Source organism: Chiloscyllium plagiosum, chromosome 10 (genome assembly GCF_004010195.1).
Source record: "Chiloscyllium plagiosum isolate BGI_BamShark_2017 chromosome 10, ASM401019v2, whole genome shotgun sequence".
In the NCBI taxonomy this organism is placed as follows: domain Eukaryota; kingdom Metazoa; phylum Chordata; class Chondrichthyes; order Orectolobiformes; family Hemiscylliidae; genus Chiloscyllium; species Chiloscyllium plagiosum.
In genome coordinates, this window is record NC_057719.1 from 4,989,105 (window position 1) to 5,015,589 (window position 26,485).

Below are 26,485 nucleotides of genomic sequence, written 5' to 3' on the forward strand. Positions count from 1 at the left end.
TGTGTGTGTTCATGTTCATTCCCCTGCGTGTGTGTTCCATTCACTTGTTAATGTTCTGGCTTGTCAGTGAGCAGATATAATTATACGCTTTGCAAATTGTTACATTTCTTCAATGAATAACAAAGATTAAAAAATGTGCCTCTAATGATTGTGGAGTAAGTCATGCCACACATGGTGATTACATAATCTCAAAGGATGTTTGTGTGTGTCTGTGAATGTGATTTTGTTGTTTGTTCTGAGCTCATCAGATGGAGATTGTGATCTCCAGGGGATGGGTTTTCCACCCTTGGGGCAAAAGTAATACCTCTCCCAAAATACTTTGGGAAGTCCTGAGGAAGTTTCCTGCTGGGATTGATTTGGGCATTCAGTCTGATCCCCCAAAGCTCCCGCACTGTCAACTTGGGGTCAAGGTCAAGTCCACACCCAACCCCATCAAAGTACTTGATCGGGAATACAGGCAGATGATGTTTCTTTTCGGAAAAATCAAAACTGGAGTAAAATAGTTATTAGATTTAGATTCCGATTGTATTGTCACATGCACTCAAGGTCTTGCTGCAATTTCTAATGACCTTTCTCACTGTCCACGATACCACTTTATTTTAGTGTCATCAGCAAACTTACTAATCGTGCGTTGTACATTCTCATCCAAATCATTGATACAGATAACAAACTGCAACGGGCCCAGAACCAAGGCCTGAAGCACTCCACTAATCTCAGGCCTCCAGTATCCTTCCACTCTAATCCTCTGCTTCCTACCATCAAGCCAGTTAATCAATACCTTCATGGAATAAATAGAAAAATAAAGAAATAAGGTTATCGTTAATATGGAAGTCCTTCTTAATATAAACTAGAAAAGAAAAGGAATCGAGTTAAAAGTTCAACAATAAATTCAATGAGGAATTCACATTTTGGTGATGGTGTGCTACCATTTGAGGTGAATTGTGTGAAAGTACCTGGGGGGAAAGCTACACAAGCACAGCAGGGAAAAAGGAATAGAAGGTTTTATTGATGACACTGTGAGGTGAAGAGGGATTGTCAGGAGGTTGGGTGGAGCTGATCAAGCAGGTGGAATGACCTGCTTTATTAATGGCAGACCTGATGTAACTTTCGGCCTCACCCTTTCAGATCACTCACAACCAGGAGAACGTGTTTGACCTTCAGTGGATGGAACAGACTGAGATGCCTGCAGATGACCTGGAGGCTCTCTCTAGGTCAATGGTCTTTCACCTGAAGAGACTTCTTGAGGACAGGGATGAGTACTCGGAGGTAGGAGTCTTCACACAACTCTCCAATGATTCTGAGATTGTAGCCAGCCTTGATTTTGGTTTACTTAAAAGCACAGAATCATAGAACCCCCCACCCTATTCTTGTAATCCTGCATTTCCATGGCTAATCCACCTAGCCTGCACGTGTTTGGCCACTACGGGCAATTTAGAACCAATCCACCCTAACCTGCACATCTCTGGACTGTAGGAGGAAAGCAGAGCACCTAAAGGAACACCTGGAGAAAGCCATTGAAATTAATTTACGGTTTGCAAGCAGAGCGTGCACAGAGGTGGCCTGTTAAGGGTGTCATTGTCAACTTTGCTTCCTGAAGTCACTCACACATTTATCAAATTCCTTTGTGACAGAATATTTCAGATTTGAACTGCACGTTAGATGAAAATATTTTACTCATTGCCTCTTTGTCAGTACCTTAAATCTGTGCCCTTTCTTTACCCTGCCTCGTAAAATTGACAAGTTTCTTTTTATTTGTACTGTCTCAGCCCAACCTCCCCTTTTGATGTTGGGCACTGACCTGAAACATTAACTGTGTTTTGCTATCCTTAAATAGTGCTTGTCCTGCTGAATAATTCCCAGCTTCTTTTGTGTTTATTCCTCTCTGCTCTGAGCAATTCCTGGAGAGGACCCTCATCTGGTTAATGAATGTTCAAAATGAAGTTGAGTCCCCTCTGTGACAGGAATCTGTGAACTGCTGCAAGAGACCATCAGGTTTCCAGCGTGAAAGCAAAATACTGCAGATGCTCAAAATGTTTTTCTTAAGCCCATCCATGTTATTCACCCCAGCCACACCTTGTGTTTGTAAATCCACATATACTCATCTCATCAAATTACGGCTGGGAGATGGTGATAATGTCACTGGTCTTGTAATCCCAACCCCAGACTAATGCTTGGGGCATGTGGGTTCAAGTCCCACCAGAGCAGTTGGTGGGAATTTTATTCACTTGGTAAATCTGGGATATCAAGCTCGTCACAGTCACAGTGCCCAATTATCGCACTATGTCTGGAATGTTCTTTGGGGAAGGAAATCTGCCCTTATCTGCTCTGACCTACATGTGACTGAACTGCCCTCTGAAGTTATTCAGCAAGCCCCACAGTTTAAGGGGAATTGGAGAAGGGCAACAAATGTTGGATTTGCCAGAGATGCCCACGTTCCCATGAAAGAATAAAGAAAAACAATCCATTTCTGAAGCTGCTTCTGTGAAAAGAATTGAGAGTGTAAATGTTTACTCCTGAGTCGATAGTTCTGAAATCACAAGCTTTCAGAGCACAGCTCTTTCACCAGGTGAAGACTTCGTGACAAATGGGCAGCACTCTGAAAACTTGTGATTTCAAATAAACTTGTTGGACTATAACCTGGTGTCATCTGACTTCGCGTCATAGAGATGTACAGCATGGAAACAGACCCTTTGGTCCAACCCGTCCATGCCGACCAGATATCCCAACCCAATCTATTCCCAGCTGCCAGCACCCGACCCATATCCCTCCAAACCCTTCCTATTCAAATACCCATCCAAATGGCTTTTATAGAGTCATAGAGATGAGAAGTTGAGCATCAGTGAGCCTGACGTGATTTGAACACGCAACCTTCTGATCTGGAGTCAGACGCGCTACCATTGTGCCACAAGACTTTGTCCACCCCAGTCCAAACCCGGCACCTCCACATCGTCAATAGTTCTGGGCTCAGCACTAATGGTTTCTCTGCATCTACCTGATCTACAATGTCTTCAATGCTTCAAGCAGAATGCCCCTTCAACTTCTAGATTCAAGGTATACACAGAGTTTAGGTTTAGAATTATTTAATATTGTCACTTGTACCGAAATGGGTAATGTCGCCATATTCCAACACCCGTCTTTAATGGCCACTGCACAGAGGAGGCCACTGGTGCTTTGCCAGTTCTCTGTGTAAGAACAAGTCAGTGAGTCCTACTGCCCTGCCTTTTCCAATAATCCTACACAACTTTTCACAATAGGTGCTCACTCTGCTCCTTTTGAATTTGACAATCAGGACTGTCTCCTCCACATTCTCAGGCAGAGCATAGCACATCCTAACCAGTCGCCGCATGACTGTGGTTTCAAGACACCCCCCCTTCCTAGCTTACTCCCAGCAAATGTATAATCTCTGGAGAATAAGATGGACAAACTCCGATCACGGCTCAGCTTCCAGCGCACTCTGCTTCAGAAACCTGGCTCAACCCATCTATTCCCGACTGCCCACTTCAGACTGATGGTTTTTCTATCCATCCTACTGACTGTACAGCGTCCTTGGATAAGACCAAAGGGTGGAGGGGTTTTCTTTTTAATCAATAACTTGTGGTGCACGAACATTGCAATCCCTGGGCAGCCATTACTCCCCAAACTTTGAACTCCTTACCATGAAATGCCGTCCCTTCTATCTACCACAGGAATTTACCGCTGCTATACTAACTGCTGTGTACATACCGCCACAAGCAAAGGTTGAGGAAGCTCTGGATGTGCTGTACTCCCCCACTCACACCCGGGAGATGGACCACCCCGAGACCGTGTTTATTGTAACCGGCAACTTCAATCAAGCCAATCGAAGGGAGGTATTGCCCAAGTACCACCAGAACATTACCTGCCCCACCAGGGGCCCGAACATTTCAGACTGCTGCTACACCACTGTGAAAGATTTCTACCATGCCATCCCCCAGCCTCATTTTGGGAACTCCGACCACAATGCCGTGTTTCTTCTCCCGGCTTATAGGCAAAAGCTCAAGCAGGAGACTCCCTCGCTTGGTTGAATCTCAGATGGCGACGAAACAGACTACAGACGGGAGGTGGAAGACCTGGAAAAATGGTGCACTGAGAACAACCTAGCTCTCAATGCTGGCAAAACCAAGGAACTCATTACTGACTTTCGGCAGGATGTTACTCATCCCCCCTACACATTAACAGCACAGAGGTGGAATGAGTGGAGAGTGTCAAGCTCCTGAGAGTGGTCATCCACAACGAGCTTTCTTGGACTCTTCATGTGGATGCACTGGTTACAAAGGCCCAACAACATCTGTTCTCCCTCAGGCAGCCGAGGAAATTTGGCATGACGGTGATTACCCTTGCCAACTTTTATAGTTGTGCCATCGAGAGCATTCTGTCTGGATGTATCACTACCTGGTATGGCAGCTGTACCATTCAAGATCGGAGACAGTTACAGAGAGTGGTGAACTTGGCCCAGACAATTATAAAAGCCAACCTCCCATCTATAGAATCCATCTCTCAGGCCCGCTGTCAAGGAAAGGCCGCCAGCATTCTCAAAGATCCATCCCACCCTGGCAATGTTTTTCTACAACCTCTACCATCGGGGAGAAGGTACAGAAGCCTGAACACATGCTCCAGCCGGTTTCGAAACAGTTTCTACCCGACTGTGGTTAGAATACGGAATGAACTCACAAACACTTAACATTTGTCTGTACCTGTGTTTTTGTTTTTGCCGCTGTTTACCTGTTATCAATTTATCGATGCTACTTAACTCTGGGATCTGCCTGTATTGCTCACAAGACAAAGCTTTTCACTATCTCGGTACACGTGACAATAAATCAAATTCAATGACAGAGGAAATTATCTGTGCCATTTTTGTTTCCTTTCCCATTCACTTCACTTCAGATGTGCTCTTCGGTTCTCAACCCTTTTCACAGTGGGAACAGCTTCTCCCTTTCTGCTCTGTACTCTGATTTTGAACACACCTGGCTCAGTGGTTGGCACGGCTGCCTCACAGGGACCTGGGTTCAATTCCAGCCTTTGTTGACTGCCTTTTGCACATTCTCCCCATGTCTGCGTGGGTTCCCTCTGGGTGCTCTGGTTTCCTCCCACATTCCAAAGATGTGCAAGTTAGTTGAATTGGCCATACTAAATTACCCCCAGTGTTCAGGGATGTGTAGGTTAGGTGCATTAATCAAGGGTTAATATAGGATAGTAAGATAGGGGAATGGGTCTGGGTGGGATACTCTTTGGAGGGTCGGTGTGGACTTGTTGGGCTGAACGGCCTGTTTCCACACTGTGTAGGGATTCTACCTCAATCAAATCTGCTCTCCACCTTAGCCATGAGAGCCCCACGCTGCTGCCCTGTATCTGTGGAGGATGGGAAAATAACAGCCTGCTAATCCAACCTCAGCTTGTTTAATATCCTCTGAGTTTAACTCTGCAAGTCCAGGTTGATCTTTTTGTAAATTTGGCCTGTACTCTGAACAAGGTTATTATGTCCTTCCTCTGTTATGATGCCCAAGTATGTATCAGGGAGATCAGATCATGACTTCATCGAATTTCTGCATTGATTTGTGAAATGTGTGTGTCTGTCTTGTGGGCTGGGCCAACACTTAATTGCCTTTGAGAATGAAGTGGTGAGCAGCCTTCTTTACCCATAAATCCACAATCCCATTTAAAGGACAACCTGGAGATTTGACCCAACAACAGTGAAGGAATGGTGATCTCTTATTTCCAGGTCAGAATGGACCGAAAGTTGGAAGGGAGCTTGCAGGTGATGGTGTTTCCATGTTTCTGCTGCCCTTGTCCTTGTGATGGTAAAGGTCATGGACTTGAAACATATTGTCAAAAGAGCCTTGGTCTATTCCTGCAGTGCACCTTGTAGGTGGTACACATTGCTAATACTGACCATCTGTGGTGGATGGAGTGAATGTTTGTGGATCTGGTGCTTTGTCCTGGATGGTATCAAGCTCCTTGTGTTATTGGAGCTGCACTCATCCAGGCAAGTGAGGAGTATCCCATCACACTCCTGACTTGTGGCTTGTAGATGGTGGACAGGCTTTGGGGTGTCAGGGGGTAAGTTATTAATGTAGGGTAGATTCTGATTGGAGTTGTACTGGAACAATGTGGTTCTGGGTGTGGAAAGTTTTCAAGCACAAGTCTTCATTACCATTGCTGGAAAGTTATCAGGGCTCATGGCTTTTGCAGCATTCAGCACATTTAGCTGTTATTTTTATATCATATGGACTGAATCAAATTTGCTAAAGACTAATATATGTGATGCTGGGGATGTCCAGGAGGCTATTAACAATGTACATCCAAAGACTTTCCTGAGTCTCTCTGGACCTAGCTGAACAACGAAGGAATAAGTATGATCCCATTTAATATTTTGTTTTTGCTTTGACAGGTAATTGTGGAGCTCACCCAAGAGCGAGACTACCTGCAGACCCAGCAGCAGCTCCCGAGTCCCGTAAAATCTTCGAGTCCTGAGTATTCAGCTCGGCCCAATGGGAATCTGAGCAAAGAGGAGAAGCAGCATCTGGCAGTGGATCTGGCTGACACCAAGGCAAAGCTCCGAAGGATAAGGCAGGAACTGTTAGTATCCACCAGGACCTGCTGCCACCTTATACCCCACACACACAGACAGACAGACTCACTCAGTCACCTCACTCACCCACTGACTCCCTTGCACATTCTCTCCCCCCGTCTCTGTCTAGCCAGCTTCACAGAATCAGGTGTTAATCTGTCTGAAACAGTCAGATTTCTTTACCCCCCTGCCAGAAAAAAAGAGTTGCACAAAAGCGGGTCGAACAATTTGAGGCCAACACTGCAATACTTTCCTGCAAAGTGCCTTGAATCTAATTCAGGAGAGTGCTCTGTCACACTGAGCTGCAGTACCTCCCTTTTGTACCGAGACACTGCTGCACTGTCAGATGTGTCAACTTTTGGATGGGTTCGTGACCTCCTGTCTGCCCCTTTGGGTGGGTACGTAAGATGGCACAGCAATAATACAACTGGAGGATATCCCCAGAGAGTCCCATCAAGAAATCAGTTTTATCTTTCAACCATGTTGACTAAAATCCAATCACCTAGTTCTTCCAGTGTGAGAATTGGCAGCTGCTGTTTGACATTGCATCAGTGACAATAGTTCAAAGGCACTTAACTAAAAACAAAGTGCTGCAAATATTCAGGAGGTCAAGCTGCATGAGTGTAGAGAGAAATCCAGTTAGTCATATTGAGTAGTTTCTGATGGGAGGTCAGCAAGTTAAAATTCAAGCTGTTTCTCTCTCCATGGATGCTGCCAATCTGCTGAGTATTTCCAGTTTTCCCTAGATTCCAGCATCTGTCACGTTTCCCTTTCATAATGCAGGTACACACACCCGCTCTGAAAACTAACAGCCTCTAAGGTGAGGCTGTAACAGATTTAGGAATTTTGTCAGATTTGGAACTTTGCCGAATTTCAGAACGAGTGCTTTGGGCAGTGGGTGATTTGGAGCTAATTTAGGTCACGTGCGGTCAAGTGTCATTTGAAGCATGGACACAGACCAGTGAGGCAGGACGCTAGTTTAATGCCATGGAGCACCTCATTAACTCGTCCTGGTAAAACCATTCCACTGGGGTTGATGCTTTCACAAAAGATACATAGCACATTCTCCAAATGCCTGACTTTCAGAGAGCTCTCGCTTTAGAAAGCTTTGAGAGAGTGTACTGGTAGCTTCAAAAGTAATTTGTTGGTCATCGAGCAGAAGGATGCGATATAAATGCAAACTCCTTCTGTCATTAAACATGTGTGCTCCCTCGTGTACAGTGCAACACTAGTTGATTTTGATTTAATGTTGTCTCACGTGGCTAAGTACAGTGAAAAGTTTTTTTTTGTTTTGTGAGCAGTACAGGCAGATCATAACATACATGGACATATGGGTCATGCGGTGTTTAGACAGAATGAGGCGTGCAAAGTTACGGCTAGCTCTGGAGAATGCTCAGTACCAACAGAGCGTTGAAGTTGATTCCTTGGTCATTGCAATGTTGAATTGGAGGTTTGGTACCCTCAGCGATAATCTGAATTGCCTGACATCTATTATTTATGGTATCCGGTTGCAGGTATTTGTAAGGCACCATTCCCATTGGTTACAAGCTGCAGGGAAACCCACACAAGCACAGCTCCTGCTCACAGTATCACAAAGAGAAAGCGAATACAGCAAGAGCTGTAATGTAGACATTCCTGATGGTTCACGTAAGGGGCAGATTTGCCAATGTCTCCTTTTTTTAAGTGCTCTTGCCCTCAAATTACTTGCATTCTGAGAATAATCACCAAGTCACTGTGCAGAGAAAGCTGGTGTTACAAGCTGGGTATTAAGAGTGAGCACCTGCTCTTTCATCACTGTGGAACAAAGATAACACGTACGGTACGATGTCCAGCAGCAAGTTCCCCACCGTCTCGCTTTGGAAATATATCGCCATTCCTTCACTGTCCTGGGGTCAAAATCCTGGAATTTCCGGTGCTAACAGGACTGTGGGTGTATCTGTTCAAGAAGGCAGCTTACTACCACCTTCTCGAGGGCAGTCAGGGATAGGCAGTAAATGTTGGCCCAGCCAGTGCCACCCATGTCCCACAAGTAAATAACAAAGAAAGATTGTCCACTGTGATGGAATTTATCTGCAGGCAAATCTGAAAATTCCAAATGATGGTACGGCGATGGATTTTGAAGGAAGCTGTTTATAAAAGTCAGTTGATAATAACTTCTCCTTGTCCGCAGGGAAGATAAAGCTGAGCAGCTTACTGACTCCAAACATGAATTAGAGCGGCTTGACATTGAGGTGCAGAGATTACGACAAGAGGTAAGGAGAGCCCCTCTTAGTTCCTGCATCAAACGTGATTCAACTGGGTCTCACTGTCCTGCCTCAGTGGATTGTGGTCCAACATGCCCAGGGAAAAAACCTTGTCTATTTGTCCTATCCATGCTCCTCATGATTTTATAAACCTCTATAAGGTCACCCCTCAGCCTCCGACACTCCAGGGAAAACAACCCTAGCCTATTCAACCTCTCCCTAAGGCTCAAAGCCTCCAACCCTGGCAACATCCTTATGAATCTTCTCTGAACCCTTTCAAGTTTCACAACATCTTTCCAATAAGGAGGAGACCAGAATTGCATGCAATATTCCAAAAGTCCTCTTCCATCCCATTGTATCTCACTCTATGATTGAGTTACACAGCACAGAAATAGACCCGTTGGTCCAACTCTGACTTGTTTGGAGCATAAATATCGATTTGAATGCATTGGGCTGACTGAACTGTTCCTGTGCTATTATAGAGGTCTACATGACAGAAAAATGCCTTTTGACCCATCGAGTCAGGTCTGTTACAAACAAGTACCTAACGACTGTAATCCCAAAATAGCTGTAAATGGTATGGAACAAGTGCTGATCATCATCCCAAACTAAACTAATCCCATCTGCCTGCATTTGGTCCATATCCCTCTAAATCTGTCCTAGTCATGCTCCTGTTTAAATGTAACTATATCTGCATCTCCCACTTCCTCTGGCAGCTCGTTCCATACACGCATCGCCCTCTGTTTGAAATATTTGCCCCTCAGGTCCCCTTTAAATCTTTCCCCTCTCACCTTAAACCGATGCTCTCGTGTTTTGGATTCCCCTACCCTGGGGAAAAGACCTTATCAAAACCCCTCATAACTTTATAAATCTCTAATGTCAGCCTCCTACACGACATGGAGAAAAGGTCCCAGACACTCCTTTATAGGTCAAACCCTCCAGACCCAGCAACGTCCTGGTCAATCTTTTAGGGAGGGGAAATAAAAGTTAACAACAAATTCTTTTGGATCTTGCGCAGAACATGCAGCTGACCACAGAGGCACGCTCTGTCAGAGCCTATCGGGATGAGCTGGACTCACTGAGAGAGAAAGCAGGCAGGGTGGACAGACTGGAGAATGATCTTATACGATGCAGGGAGAGGCTACATGATGTGGATTTCTATAAGGCCAGAATGGAAGTAAGCTGCATCTCTTCATCCCTTTCATTTCCAGTGACAGATGGTGATACCACTATTAACAGGCAGAATAGATACAATAACAAAAGTTGGTGGAATATCTCAGCAGGTCTGGCAGCATCTGTAGAGAGAAGTCAGACTTAATACTTCAGGTCTGGTGACCTTTCTTTGGGATGTTCTGAGGAAGGGTCACTGGACACAAAACGTTAACACTGATCTCTCTGCACACATGCTGGCAGATCTGCTGAGCTTTTCCAGCAATTTCTGTTTCAGATTTCCAGCATCTGCAGTTCTTCCGGTTTTAGAACAGAAATAAATGTCATTATTTCAGTCAATCATTGTTTAGAGGTGGCTGGGTTTAGTTTTTACTTATCTAAGTTGTAATATACATGTGTCCTCCATTTACTGCATCTTGCTGGAGCAATGTCCCTACTCTTACCAGGAGAAATTTCTACAGCTTTGATTGTGTAGCTTGTCAAAGCTTTTAAGTAGACTTTGGAGATACTTGCTATAATACGCTGTTTAAACAAACTTTGTTCACTGCAAAGTGTGATCTGGTTCCTGCTGTGAATCCTTCCTAATCTCCAACTTTTTGGCTCACATCATACATTGGAGGCAGCTATTCAATTCATTCCACAACCCGTAGCCCTGTAATTTTATGCCCTTCATCTATTTCTCCAATTGCCTTTTGAAAGTTATGCTTTTCATTTCATTCAGGGGATAGAGACATTGCTAGGTCAGCCCAGTCCCTAATTGTTCCTGGAGGAATGTTGCCCTCTAGGTGGTTGTATTCGGGAAGGGACTGATTTGCATGGGTAAAGGAGATGATTAGCTTCCTCTACAGTGTAGAAACAGGCCCTTCGGCCCAACAAGTCCACAACGGCCCTCTGAAGAGTAACCCACCCAGACCCATTTCCCTCTGACTAAAGCAGTCTGACACTATGGGCAGTTTAACATGGCAAATTCACCTGACCTGCACATCTTTGGACCGTGGGAGGAAACCCACGCAGACACAGGGAGAATGTGCAAACTCCACACACAGTCGTCCAAGGCTGGAATCAGGGCCCCTGCGCCCCCCCCCCCCCCCCCCCCCCGCCCCCCAAGATCTGGAGAGAGAAGCAATGGTTTTGTCAAGGTCTGTTTTGAGCAGCTCCATGATGCAGGGCCCTGTGCTCCAAGGGCTATTCCTCATGATGCACACCGAGACAAACATCAGCTTGGGTCTGCAGCCACTGCTAAAGCACGATGGAGAAAGGCCTGGTTAAGACCTTTCAGCCAAAGTACTCTGGGGCTGGAAACTGTAGACTCTTATTGGGCTTTGTGTCTAAAGAAGATGTGCATTGTAAGCATCAAGAATATTGGAATTGTGTTGTGGCACCTGAGGATGGAACATGGTGCAGAAAAGTTGATTTCTCTTGCACTTTCAGTAAGTTTCAATTTGAATAATTTTACCCTCTGGCTGTGTGCAGAATATAGAATAGATATTGTAAATATTAAGAGTATTGCAGTTATATTGAGGCACTCAGTGCAGTCTGGAGCTAGTTGAATTTTCTTACAGATTCTGCAGTTTTCAAGTAGAAATGTTTTGTGATACATTTTTGCAAATTTTACGAATGAAGAATATTTTTGAAAAGGTTTGGTAAAAGCGGATTGGTAGTCCTTTATAAAAATCTTTTTAGCTGACTTCCCTTGCTGTGATCTCAGAGGGCAGGAATATCAGATGATTTAATGGCTACCAGAATCCTCATCATCAATAGAGAAAATTAGCCCAAACATTGACTGTTCTGAGCTGAAATTTAAATCTATAATCTCGGCTGATTCTCTAGTGCAGCACAGAGTGTGTGCGATATCGTTAGAGGCATTGGAAACCAAAACCGAAATTGCTAGAAAAACTGAACAAGTTTAGCAGCATCTGTGGAGAAAAAGCAGAGTTAATGTTTTGGATTCGGTGACCCATCTTCAGAACCATTCAGTGGACATTAACCTCCACAAATCACTGTAGAAAGTTCTGTAAAATTCTCCAGAAATGATGTAGGAATGCTCTTCTAAAATGTGTTGTTTTTTTTAAATGCAGTAATTAACTTCGAGTTGAAAAGGCTTTGGGAGTTGATTTCAACAGGGTCTTTGAAGTTGTACCTTTCTTCCATTTAGGAACTCCGTGAAGACAATATAGTTTTAATTGAGACCAAGTCCATGTTGGAGGAACAGCTGATCATTGCACGGGCTCGATGTGACAAGCTGCATGACCTGGAAAAGGAGAACCTGCAGCTCAAATCAAAACTACAGGACCATGAAATGGCAAGTAATACTGCACATTGGTGCAGGGCTCAGTGATAAAACCCCCCACTGTAACCTTTAGAACATCTAACAAGGAGCTAACATCAAAATATCAAAGTTGTTGATTGGAGTGTTGTTGAGAGATGCGTATGTCTGAGTATTTATGCTGTCTGAGGGGTCCCAGATTCCGGTTGACTGCTCTGTGGTCATCATGTTGTGCACAGTCTGTATTAGATATGGCTCGAGTTCTACATAAAATAATAGATTCCCTACAGCAGGCCATTCAGCCCATCGAATCCACACCAACCCTCTGAAGCAATTGCTGGAAAAGCTGAACGGGTTTGGCAGCAATTGTGGAGAGAAAACAGAGTTAAAGTTTGGGTCCAGTAACCCTCCTTCAGAACCATTCAGTGGACGTTAACACCACACCACCACCTCCACCACATCCCTGTAACTCTGCATTTCCCACGGCCAATCTACACAAGCCTGCACATAGAGTCATAGAGATGTACAGCATGGAAACAGACTCTTCGGTCCAACCCGTCCATGCCGACCAGATATCTCAACCCAATCTAGTCCCACCTGCCAGCACCCGGCCTATATCCCTCCAAACCCTTCCTATTCATATACCCATCCAAATGCCTCTTAAATGTTGCAATTGTACCAGCCGCCTCCACGTCCTCTGGCAGCTCATTCCACCCTCTGCATGAAAATGTTGCCCTGTAGGTATTTTTTTTTTATATATCTTTCCCCTCTTGCCCTAAACTTATGCCCTCTAGTTCTGGACTCCTTGACCCCTGGGAAAAGACTTTGCCTATTTACCCTATCCATGCCCCTCATAATTTTGTTAACCTCTATAAGGTCACCCCTGGACTGTGGGAAGAAACCCACACAGAAACTGGGAGAACGTGCAAACTCCACACACAGTTGCCCGAGGATGGAACTTAACGCAGGTCCTTGGCACTGTGAGGCATTGGTGCTAACCACTGAGCCACCATGCTGCCCCACATTGCACTCCGTTTCTGTTAGGCGCAAGTACCCAGGGTCCCAGAATCCAGTTGGTGGATGGGATTAAGATAAAGATAAACCATTACTTAATTGAATGATGGAATAAGGTCTGAGGGCTGAAATGGCATCCTCCTGCTCCAATGTTCCCCACTGAGGGCCCACCTTTGTAGCTCCCAGATGATTCCATGAGGTTCCAGTCGGAATTTTCACATCTTCCCTCAGAGGTGGATTGGCGACCCACCCCTACAGCTGAGACCTAGTGACATGTGCTTTCATCCATCGACTCCAATGAATGGGTGGATCTGGTGAGAGGAGCCTGGGCACCAGTTACTGGGCTCGGGCTGAAGGTTTGCGTTTTGAACAACTAACACTGATTTGTGTGTCCGCTCTCGGAAGGATCGGGAGGCTGATCGGAAACGCATTGAGGAGCTTCTCGAGGAGAACATGGTTCTGGAAATAGAGAAGAAACAGAGTATGAATGAGTCCGCGCACCTGGGCTGGGAGCTGGAGCAGATGTCAAAGAGCACCGACCTTATGGATGGTGAGTATTAGCCCATGTAGCCCAGGCCAGGGAGAGAAACCATCGGCGCTGGTGCATTCCCTGTCCCTGAGCCCCATATCGCCCATTCTGTCCAGCTCAGTAAGGTTAAGTTGTTTAAGTTAGGTTCAGCAAAACGTTTGTAGACTACGCCTCTCTTTATAGAGATCATTGAAAGAGTATGATTCATTATGATCCATATTACAACTTCTGTTTGGACAAACAACTGTTTATATTCTGCAACTAGTTCTGAGTTTATTAACCTGCCCCTAAGCCAGAAGTCAGTTTTTTTTTTAGTGTTTCCTTTAGAGACTTTCTTGAGGGCTACTTTCGGTTTGCATGGATCACAAACGTATGATCATAGGTACAGACATAGGCCTCAAGAATCCTCCTCCATTCAATAAGTTTGGGACTGGTTGGTGTGTGTCAAATTCCACATTTCTGATAAGCTTTGATTCCCCCATTTATCTCCGCCTAAAAAAAATTTAGTGACCCTCTTTGCACTGCCTTCGGAGGCAGAGTGTTCCAAAATCTTTCAACCCTATAAGAGAAAAATCTCTGTCCAAAAACAGAGCCCCCTACCTTTTGGGCTGACCCACAAGAGGAAATGTCCTTTCCACACCCACTGTGCCAAGACAGTTTGAGGATCTTGTATACCTCAGCAATGTTACTCCACTCGCGTTTCTAAAACTCCACTGGAATCGAGCCCAGTTTGTCCACCCTTTCCTCATAAGGCAGCCTGCTCACGTTTAGTGTCAATCTGAACCACCTTCAATACACTTACATCCTTTCTCAAATAAGGAGACCAAAACAAAGCACCATATTCGAAATGTGGCCTCACCAATGCCCTATGTAACTGAAGCATGAAATCTTTACTTTTACATTCAGTACCTCTTGTAATAAAATGTAGCATTTTGTGAGCATTCTGAATAACTTGCTGTACAATGTGGTAACTTTTTCTGACTCGTGCAATCCAACATCTGAATCAACCTGCAACTTTGAATTCTGAACTCATCATCCATTTTAAGTAATATTCTTTTTTAAAATTCTTCCTACCAAAGTGAACATCTGCATGCTCAGCACATTATACTCCATCTGCCAGATTTTTTGCCCCCTCACCCAACCCATTTGTATTCATCTGCATCACCTTTAGGTCCTCCTCATAATGAGACCATGAGAAATAGGAACAGGAGTGGGCCATTCAGCGTCTTCCGCCATTCGATACTATCATAGTGATACTTTCAGTGCAGTCATATCCCTTAGGGAAGGAAACTGTCCTCCTCACCTGCTCTGGCCTACATGTGACTCCAGACCCACAGCAATGTGGTTGACTCTTAACTGCCCTCTGGACAATTAGGGATGGGTAATAAATGCGACAATCTCATCCCGTGTGTGATTTTTTTAAAAATCTGTTTTTCTTCCCCATATCTGTCGCTGATACAAATTGTGGTAAGTTGACGCCCTCAGCACAACACGGGTCCTTCAGGAGATGGTGAATAAAATTCCAGATGGATAATCATCCTGAGAATGGACTAGAATTGAAACCTAAAAGATTAGCTTGAAACTGAAGCATTGAGCCAAAGTTCCAGTGGCACAATAATGAAGTGTTTACCTGCAGCAATGCTTTTTGACAGAAGAGAATGCGTTAAGATTTCTTTGATGTGAACAGCCCTTTGATGGACAAACATCTTTACTTCATCGAGCAACTGCTTGTGGAATGAGAAATGAATTGACAAGTGAACAAACCTTCCCTTCAGCAATCCCCAATAACAGGCAAACACTTAATTGAAAGATGGATCTGCACAAAAGGATTTTTTTTTGTAATTCGGAAGCCAACTGAATTCTTCAAACTCTGCAACAAAAGGCTTTTCAGAATGCTACATCCTGGTTACTTTTCCTTTCAGAGTTCCATCTCAACACAGTTGCCTTGTTCATGATTTTTAAGTGTCATTTGGCTATGAGTAATTGTAGATGGAAAGAATAACTTCTCTGCCATTAATGAACATGAATTTGCTGTTTGTTTTCATTTCTTCACGGCATGTAGGTATCACTGATGAGCATAGTATTTAGATTAGATTAGATTCCCTACAGTGTGGAAACAGGCCCTTCGGCCCAGTAAGTCTACACTGACCCTCCGAAGAGTAACCCACCCAGTCACATTTCCCTCTTAGAAATGCACCTAACATTATGAGCAATTTAGCATGGCTAATTCACCTGCCCTGCACATCTTTGGACTGTGGGAGGAAACTGGAGCACCCAGAGGAAACCCACGCAGACACTGGGAGAATGTGCAAACTCTACACACACAGGCTGGAATCGAACCTGGGACCCTGGTACTGTGAGGCAGCAGTGCTCTGTTCTGGATGTAGGTTTGCTTGCTGAGCTTGAAGGTGCCTCCGGATGAAGCACTGGTAGTATGGCCCACTTTCTATTTGCGCTTAGGTTTCCTTGGGTTGGTAACTTCATTTCCTGTTCTTTTTCTCGGGGCAAGTAAATGTGGGATCCAAGTCAATGTGTTTGTTGATAGAGTTCAGGTTGGAATGCCATGCTTCTAGGAATTCTCGTGCATGTCTTTGTTTAGCTTGTCCTAGGATGGGTGTGTTGTCCCAGTAGAAGGGGTGTCCTTCCTCATTCGTATGTGAGGATACTAGTCAGTGTTTCTTTTTGTGGCTAGTTGATGTTCATCCTGGTGGCTAGTTTTCTGCCTGTTTGTCCAATGTAGTGTTTGTTACAGTTGCAAGGTATTTTGTAAACAACATTAGTTTTGCTTGTTGTCTGTATAGGGTCTTTCAAGTTCATTCGCTGCTGTTTGTGTGTTGGTGGGTTTGTGGGCTACCATGATACCAAGAGGACTGAGTAGTCTGGCAGTCATTTCCGAGATGTCTTTGATGTAGGGGAGAGTGGCTAGGGTTTCTGGATGTGTTTTGTCTGCTTGTTTGGGTTTGTTGCTGAGAAATCGGCTGTCTGTGTTCATTGGGTACCTGTTCTTTTTGAATGCACAGTATAAGTGATTTCCCTCTGCTGTTCATAGTTCTTCTGTGTTGCAGTGTGTGGTGGTTCATTGGATTAATGTTCTAATGCAGCTTTGTTTGTGGGTGTTGGGATGATTGCTCTTGTAGCTCAGATGAGGATGGACATACAGATGAGAAAGGACACCACTTCAACTGGGATACCACATCCTTCCGAGGACAAGCCAAACAGAGAGACACGAGAATTCCTAGGAGCATGGCAATCCACCCAGAACTCTACTAACAAACACATTGACTTGGATCCCATTTACCACCTCTGAGAAAAAGAACAGAAAATAGCATCACCACAGGAAATGACATCACCAACCCAAGGAAAGCTAAACACATAAATAAAAAGTGAGCCATGCCACCAGTGCTTCATCCGGAGGCTCCCTGATGATACCTGGTATGGTGCCGAAATATCTGAAAATGAATCTTCCAGCTCAGCGAGCAAACCTACATCCAGAGCCTCAACCTGAGTGACAAATCTTCTCAAAACCTGCTAATTTCCTGCCATCCCTAATTGCCCTTGAGAAGGTGATGGTGAGCTTCTTTCTTGAATGACTGCAGTGCTTGGCATGTAGGTGCCCTCAGGATAACGGAGGACATTACAGGATTTTGACCCAGCGGCACTGAAAGAATGGGCAATATATTTCCAAGACAGGAGGGTGAGTGGCTTGGAGGGGAACTTGAAGGTGGTAGTGTTCCCATGTATCTGCTGTCCTTGGACTGCTCAATAGTAGTGAGCGTGGGTTTGGATGATACTGTGCCTTGTAGATGGTACACACCACTGCCGATGAATGGCACCAAGTCCACAAACAATCAAGTGGGCTGTTTTGTCCTGGATGATGTCATGGAGTCATAGAGATGTCCATAATGGGAACAGGCCCTTCGGCCCAACGAGTCCACACCGACCTTCCGAAGAGTAACCCATTTCCCTCTGACTAATGCACCTAACACTATGGGCAATTTAGCATGGCCAGTTGACCTAACCTGCACATCTTTGGACTGTGGGAGAAAACCTCAACACCAGGAGGAAACCCACACAGACACTGGGAGAATGTGCAAACTCCACACAGACAGTTGCCCGAGGCTGGAATCAAACCTGGGACCCTGGCGCTATGAGGCAGCAGTGCTGTCCACTGTGCCATCATGATGCCCTTAATGTGATGATAGGGGACTCCTTAGTGAGCGTAACAGGTAGGCTTTTCTGTGGCAGTGAATGTAATTCCAGGATGGTATGTTGCCCTGTGTGGTGTCAGGGTTCATGATGTCACAGAGCGGCTACTGAGAGAGGGTGAACACCCAGGGGTAACAGTTCACATTGGTACCAGTGACTTGAGCAGGAAGGGGAATGTAGTCTTACAATTTAAGGAGCTCGGCAGGAAACTAGCAAGCAGGACGTCAAATGTAATAATCTCCAGATTACTCCCAGTGCCAAATTCAAGTAAGTATAGAAATAGGAGGGTAAGGCAGATGAACGGGTGGCTGGAAAGATAATGCAGGAGCTGGGGTTTAGATTTCTGGGTCACTGGGACTGGCTCTGGGGATGTTGGAGGGGTTGCTTCTGAATAGAGCTGGGACTGAGCTCGTTGCAAGGTGTTTTGATAGTGCTGTTGAGAGAGCTTTAAACTAATTTAGCAAGGGTGTGGGAACCAAGGGAGAATAGTAAAGGGTTGGCAAAATACTCAGCGATACATTTGGCAGCAGCAGAGTGGGTAGCAAGTTAAGGTAAAGTCAGAGTAAGGAAGGTCTAAATCAGGGTTGCTTTACCTGTGTGTGAATGCACAGAGGAAATAAGATTGGGGAGTTACAGGCTCCAGTTGCATTGTGGGAATATGGTGATGTGGCTGTTCTTCAGGTCAGTGATGGTGAGGCCAATGAATGTTGAGGGGCAATGGTTAGATGCCCTCCTGCTGGAAATGGTCACTGCCCAGCGTGTGTGTGTTATTGTGAAGATGGCGTGATTTTATTCTGAGGGAACTTTTAGCTGAGTACTCACTTTGCTAAAAGTGTAGATGTCACTGTGCTATCTCCCATGATTGTAGAAATGCTGTTTACCTGCAATGAGGGTATTTGCAGAGTTTTATAAGATTGACATTAACTCAAACAGAGATCTGAATGTTGAGAGACAGTTGGTAAAGGGAGGTGTCTGCAATTGAGAATGAAAAGTTCAACTTTTAGATTGTGACAATAGCGTACTATGTTCAGGTGCACAGCTCCAGCTTTTCTCATTTTCAAACTTATAAAGAGTCAACACGTAAGCAGGAGGCCATTCAGCCCAGTGAGTCCCACGTTTCTTGTTTCCCACCACCATAATCCTGCAAATCCCTACTGCAGCCAATCTTAAATATTATTTTGCAGATCCTCATGTTAACATCCTGTTGGGGACCATTAACATTCAAAGGGGAAACCTGGTCTGATACTGGAATCTGAATGCATCATTTTGATCATTTCTACCATCGCCCCAAGCCCCACAAAGTTGTCTTCATGTTCCCCTTAAGCCTGTAAATATTTTCTCTTGTGTTTTTTTAACTAATTCCCTTTGAAAAGTTATTCAGTCAGCTTGCGTCACTCATCAGGCAGTGCTTTCCAAAACATCGTAACTTCTTATCCTTCTCCCAATGATGTCTAGTCACTGACTGACTGACCATTTCTGCTCGGTTTCCTTTATTGAATTTGCTGTCAGTTTCAATCTGTTTGTAACGAGTGTCTGCTCGTGTCTAATCTTGCTTGCAGCTAGCCGCAAGTCATTTGTGCTCGAGATGAATGAGTCTGCGTCGAGCCGGATCCTGAAGTTGGAGAAGGAGAATCAGAGTCTGCAACATGAGGTTCAGGAGCTGCAGCAAGCTTTACTGGCCGTGGGGGAGAGCAATGCCAGAATCGTGGAGCTGGAGAAAGAGAGCGAGCTCCTCACCGTCCAGGTTTGAAATGGGCACGTGGATGTTTTGGCTGCGGTCCATTCTAAGAGGCTTTTTCAAAAACTAATTCATTCATGGGGTCGCTGGCTGGGCCAGCATTTATTACCCGTCCCTAGTTGCCCCATGAGAAGGTGGGGGTGAGCTGCCGCCTTGAACTGCTGCAGTCCATGTGCTGTAGGTAGACCCTTAATGCCGTAGAGAGAGAGATCCAGGATTTTGACCCAGCGGCAGTGAAGGAACGGTGAGTGGCTTGGAGGGGAGCTTGTAGGGAGGTGGTGTTCATGTGAATCTATGTAGAAACATAGAAGATAGGTGTAGACCACTTGACCCTCCAACCTGTCCCACTATTCAATATCATCATAGCTCATCAGCCAACTCTGTTCTCCCATACTGTCTGGTCCCTTTAGCCCCACTCACACCCAACTTCCTCTTGAAATCATACAATGTTTTGGCTTGATGACTTTCTGTGATAATGAATTCCACAGGTTGACCACTTTCTTCGTGAAGGTATTTCTCCCCGTCTCAGTCCAAAATGGCCTGCCCCATTTCCTTAGACCCGGTGACCCCCTGGTTCTGAGCTCCTTGCTCATTGGAAACATCCTTCCTCTACCCATCTGCTGCCCTCACCCTTCCAGGAGCTTAATGGCTGTGGGTTTTGAAAGGAACTGATGAAGGAGCGTTGGTGAGTTGATGCAGACGGTGTACACTGCTGTGACTGTGCGCCGGTGGTGAAGGGATGGAAGGGGTGGACGAGATGTCAGCCAAGTGGGCTGTTTAGTGCCCGGTGGGGATGAGCCTCTGTGAAACAGCACGCGATGACTTTTAGATCCATGCTACTGGGCAGTTAGGGCCTCAGATTGACCTCTGAAAGGAAACAATGACAGCTCCAACACTGCAGCACCCTCTCAGCCCTGCATGGATTGAGGGCACAAGGCACTCGAGTGAATCTGAAACCACCTGATTCCAAAGGGAGAGCGCTACCCAACCCTGGCACTGGGCATTTGCGGTGAGGTCAAAGGTCACATTCCAGTAGCGGATGTATTTGCCTCAGTACCATCTCCTTTGAGGGGCAGCGGGATGCAGAAGCTTTTGGCTTCAGAAATGTTAAAAAGCAGTTAGAAACAAAACTGCGCTGGACTTCAAAACCACCCACTGCAGGTTCTCCTGCGGCACCACTCACTGTCCTGACTTGGAAATATCACTGTACCTTCACTGTCGCTCAGTTAAAATCCTGGAATTCCCTCCCTAAGGGAATGGAGTCTGGCTTCCAGAAGGCAGCTCACCATCACCTTCTCAAGGGCAATTAGGGACCGGCAATAAATGCTGGCCCAGACATCCCATGGAGAAAGCAGATACCCTCACCCCATTGTCCTACCCAATATTTATTCCTCACCAGAGGCACTAAAATCACTTGTTTTAGTAATTATCGTGTTGGTGTCAGTGGACTCTTGCTGTTCGCCACTTGTACGCTGCTTTTCGCAAGTTACAACTGCAAACATTGAGCTGCTGTTTCATTGGCTGTAGACTGCTTTAGGATGTCCCATTTAGTTAGAGACAAAAACTGTAGGTGATGGAATCCAAAGTAGACAAACAGTAGGCTGGAAGAACACAACAAGCCAGGCAGCATCATGGGGTGGAGAAGTCTCTAAGTTTGTACCACCGCCAAGTCCTTTCAAAGGATGCCCACGTTGAAGAAGTTCTCTGCCTCCCTCAGCCATGGACTCGGAGTCCCTTTCACTTTGCCAAAGCGCCGTGACCTCACCATGCCTCCAAATGAACCCGCCCTTCCAGCTGCCAATCGGATTCATTCCTCCCATCAACCAACCAGGTTGTACCTACCACCTGTACTCACCGATCCCTACCTCACCACTCCGCCCTTCCCCTACCCATAGCCCACCCCCACCCCCTGGTATCTGCAGCTCCCCCCACACCCACCCCCAGTCCTGAAGAAGGCTTATACCCAAAAAGTAACTTCTCCAGCTCCTGACGCGGCCTGGCTTGCTCTGTTCTTCCAGCCTCCTGCCCGTCTACTCAGGATGTCCCATGGCTGTGAAAGACGGCTACAGCAATGCAGTTCTCTCTTCACCATTGAAGGCCGGTTTCTGACCGTCACTTTGTTTTCAGGTGCAGAAACTTCAATCTGAACTCGATCAGGAGAAGCAGAGTAACCAGGACATGGGAAACCTGAGTGAGGAGCTCCTCCAAGACAAAACCCAACTCAGGGAAAGCTTGGAGACCCTCCGAGCTGAGAAAGAGCGACAGGTAACACCAGGCACAACTTGAAGGAGTTCACTATGATTTTCCTCAGACGAAAGAAGAGTCCTATCGAGCTCAAAATGTTAACTCTGTTTCTCTCTCCAATGATGCTGCCAGACCTGTTGGGTTTTACCAATGTTCTGATTTTGTTTCAGATTTCCAGCATCTGTAATGTTTTGTTTTTATTTCACTTAAATGAGCTGCTGCAACAATCATTAACATCACCGTCCTACACACACCCAGCTGCACTGCTGTAAAATGTATTTAGCTCCTGCTTCATGCATTGCGGTAAACTCTGCCTTCAGACCCATCATACCCTCACTGACTTACATCCAGCTCCCTATCTGGCAACACCTTTTAAAGATGACCTTGCCTCTCCCTATCTCCATTATCCACTGCAGCCCTATAACCTGTTCAGGTGTCTGCACTCCTCAAATTCTGGCCTCTTGAAGCGGTCACTGATTTTAAACACTCCACCACTGCTGGCCCCATCTCCAGCTGCCTCAGTCAACGTTCTGAATTCCCTCCATACACTTCTCCTCCTCCTGCCTCCTTCTCCTTTCAGAAGCTCCTTAAGATGACTTGTATGATTCAGTGTCAAGGTGGGTTGACCACACTCTCGTGAAATTCACATCTTAGGACAGTAATTGCTTGGTCCCAGGGCTTATCATGATTGTGGATGTCATTACATTGAAATGGACACCGCGCTATCAGATACAAGAAAATGGGAATAACTAAAAGCAGGCCATTCGGCCCTTTGAGCCTCTTGGTGACTTATGAATGTACCCTCTGTCTCGAGGACGTAAAGAGCTGCACAAGCTAAACGTGGACAGCCAGGAGCTAGTTTCCAGCAGTGTGCCACTGCTACCCAATTGGCAGGAAAGAATTTGAGCAATCTTAGGGGAGTGTGTGTCAGTCTGTTTCTCTGTGTGTGGGTATGTGGGTATGTCTGCCTGTCTGTGTGTGTGTCTGTGTGTGTGTCTGTGTGTGTGTCTGTGTGTGTGTGTGTGAGGATTGACTTTTAAGGTTGAGAATCCCATCAATGATCCGCATTGACACAACACAGCCTGCACCTGAGTTGAAAGGGTGTCACCTGAGTGCCTGGTGACTGTAATGGATACAGATAATCTTCACCTTGCTGCACAATGAGGCCACGTGACTCTGTGGGACACGCCCTGACTCTGAGCCAGAAGGCCTGTGTTGAAGTCTCACTCCTGGCATGTTGACCATGGAAGGAGGGTTTATGATATGGTTTAGAAGGGTGATTATCCTCCCCCACTGTTGATCCTCCCCCAATGTCCCACACTGGGTACATTGTTGTGTTTCCAAAAAGGAACTTTTTTTAAAACTCTGATGCAACATGGAAACTGAAGGGGGACTGAATTGTTACGACCAGATTTTGCTGTAAATCAAAATTTTATTCTATAGGATCACAGAACCTGAATTGATTAATGCCTTACTGTCAACACAGCAAACATCGAGTAAATGGCTGATGGGTGTTGGGTTTTTAAATCATCTGATTTTTCTGTACTAGACTTTTGACTAACAATAATCGACAACTGAAGAAATATTTCCCTGTTGTCCATTTTTAAACAAGTAACTATCTGTCCAATAACCGACATTTTCCAGCTGATAACTGTGTGTGTGTTGGTGCACTTTAATCTCCTTCTGTTCCACTCCGTTAGGAGGTCAAGTGTCTCCTGTCTGTCCTTCTCTTTCTCCTTGCCTTGGATTCAGAGGAGTTTTATGGAACAGTAGGAGGCCATTCAACTTGTTATGCCTGTACTGGCTCCTTGAAAGGCTGATAAAATTGGATCATGCACACTCTGCTATCTCACCATAACCCTGCCGACCAGCTACCTCCAACTACATGTCAGATCAGCTTTTGGCTGTTCCTACAAAATCTAAATCGAAGAAATCTAGCGGTACAGAAGAGACCATCCAGCCTATTATGCCTGCACTGAGCTTCTATTACTTAGTGCCAACCTCCTGCCTTTTCCCTACAAACTAATTTTATCCAAACTCCTGTCCAGTGCCCTCCTTATATGCCTCAATTGAAGCTGCCTCCACCATATTTCCAGGCAGTGCATCCCAGACCCTAACTACTCGCTGGGTGAAAATGGTTTTCTCACATCACCCTTTCTTCATTTGCATATTAATTTAAACACATTTATTGTGAATCCGCTAGCTTTGTATTTAATATTTGGGGAAAAGATGATGGGTTGGAAACATTCTGACATGTTTTGCTTCTGAGCTTGTGTTGAGCAACACGAACACTCTGAGTTTTAGTTTTAATGTCGATATGCTGGCTGTTTCTGATACTTTCTCTTATCCCTCATAACCAGGTAAAAGGACTGGAGGAAGAGAATGAACACTTAAAGCAGACGGTCTGTTCGCTCCGGGAACGTTCTCAGATCAGCGCAGATGCGAGAGTGAAAGACGTCGAGAAGGAGAACAAAATACTTCATGAGACGATCACAGAAACGAGCAGCAGGCTGGCCAAAGTGGAGATTGAAAAGAAGCAAGCCCACAAGGAGCTGCTGCACTATAAAGAGAAGGAGCAAAAGGCTGAGGAGCTGGAGAAGGACGTTCACAAACTTGGGAAGGAGAATGAGCAACTTCAGAAGCAGGTGGTCTCTTTGAGGTTCACGTGTGAGAATGTGGAACAGGAGGTTTCAAACCTTGAGCTTGAGAACAGCAAACTCAAGAAGTCTCTCAATAGTTTGCAAAACTTGTCGATCAAGTTGGAGACAGTGGAAAAGGACAATAAGCAATTGGATGAGGAGAACTTAGAACTAAGGAGGATGGTGGAGACGTTGAAGTTCACGAGAACAAAACTGATCAAAGTGGAAATGGAGAATCGAGAACTGGAAAAGGAGAAAGATGACCTGAGGAAAACTGTGGAAGTGTTGAGGGCCTTGACTCGGAAATCTGAGCGATTGGAAATGAGCTACCAAAGCCTGGATTCAGAGAACCAGAGACTTCAGCAGGCGCTAGACAACAGCAATACGAAGATCCAGCAACTGGAGAGGGAGCTGCAGGACACTGAGAATGAGAATCATGTTCTGCAGAAGAACTTGGAGGAGCTGAAGATATGCAGCAAAAGACTGGAGAAATTGGAAAAGGACAATAAGGTGTTAGAGCACGAGGCTGCACAACTCGAAAAGGACAAGAAGACTTTAGACAAAGAGAACAAACGGCTGTGGCAGCAGGTGGAGCTGAAAGATGCAATCCTTGATGAGAATAGTCAGAAACTGTCGAGCATGGAGAAAGAAAAGAGAACACTAGAAAAGGAAGTGGGCAGGTACATGGAGACCACAACCAAGGTGAAGGAACTGGAAGTGGACAATAAGGAACTGTTCAAGCAAGCTACAATTAATAAGAGGACACTTGCAACACTGAGGGAGGTAGGTGGAGCGTCGTAGTTTCTCAGCTTGGTATGGTCCCTTTCACTTGGACTAAATACGAGCACATTCTTGAAGTGCAATGGTCCAGTTCACTCACTCCATGTTGCTGAGGATTTGACAAACCTGTTGTAGCCTGGAGCTAACGGTAGTAATGGTAGAGGCTCCCAAATCTTTTCCGAGACAGGGACTGGGAATCTCTCCAGTCCTTACTTGTTGGATTTGCAGTTTGATAATCAACCTGGTTAGCTGTGTCAGGAGCACCACCTTCCCCTTGGACATTGAGTCCTGGAATGGGGCTTGAACCCAGAACCTCGAGCTCAGTGATTGGGATATTACCCACTGCACCACCACCTCCTTTGGCTGATCCTCCTGTATCAAGCCTTGACTCTGCTTGTGTACTCGCCAGTGTACTGAGTCAGACAGTGTGTATATACTAAGTGTGATCCGGAACCACCCGGGCTGCCAGTTTCTGTCAGTAGGGGGCAGGGTATGAGATCACTGCCTCAGGAAAGGTACATGCTGGAATGGGATTCCCCGTGATCCTGTCATTGAGGCTGATTAGCTCAGTTCACTAGGTGATTGGTTGAGAATAATGCCAGTAGCACATGTTCAGTTCCCATTTGGGCTGAGGTAGACTTGCTAGCTGGCTGTTTGTCTAACCTGTGGGCCACCAGGTAATCAGTTGTTTCTCTCTGACAAAGAAAAGATTCCTACGGTCCCATCGACCTACCTTTTCTATGTGCCTCTAGACTCCTGGCCTGAAAATGGAGAGAAGGTATTTTAACGCTTAAAAAAACTCACTTGATTGGCACTTGATCCATCATCATGAACTTTAATTCTGTCATCAGGAAGGACTTATGCCCGAACCATCAATTCTTCTCCTCAGATGCTGCCTGGCCTGTGCTTTTCCAGCACCACACTCTTGACTATGATACTATCTCATACATGCGATTCTGTTCGCTGAGCTGGGAATTTGTGTTGCAGACGTTTCGTCCTCTGTCTAGGTGACATCCTCAGTGCTTGGGAGCCTCCTGTGAAGCGCTTCTGTGATCTTTCCTCCAGCATTT

At 45.5% G+C, this 26,485-nt stretch overlaps 1 protein-coding gene and 1 non-coding gene across 2 annotated transcripts in view; one reads left to right on the forward strand and one right to left on the reverse strand.

Annotated features, from left to right (window-relative positions):
- The window catches only part of LOC122553347 (protein Daple-like), a 256,327-nt gene that overhangs the window by 136,968 nt on the left and 92,874 nt on the right, over nt 1-26,485 (forward strand). Inside the window, exons 7-15 of the mRNA XM_043696930.1 lie at nt 1,126-1,266; nt 6,407-6,594; nt 8,757-8,838; nt 9,848-10,006; nt 12,155-12,301; nt 13,685-13,829; nt 19,574-19,758; nt 21,880-22,017; nt 24,357-25,418. Of these exons, the coding sequence (XP_043552865.1) occupies nt 1,126-1,266; nt 6,407-6,594; nt 8,757-8,838; nt 9,848-10,006; nt 12,155-12,301; nt 13,685-13,829; nt 19,574-19,758; nt 21,880-22,017; nt 24,357-25,418 (2,247 nt within the window). The remainder of the gene's footprint in view (nt 1-1,125; nt 1,267-6,406; nt 6,595-8,756; nt 8,839-9,847; nt 10,007-12,154; nt 12,302-13,684; nt 13,830-19,573; nt 19,759-21,879; nt 22,018-24,356; nt 25,419-26,485) is intronic.
- Nucleotides 2,841-2,913, reverse strand: trnaw-cca. Its single transcript has one exon. It is a non-coding gene; the product is annotated as a tRNA-Trp (tRNA).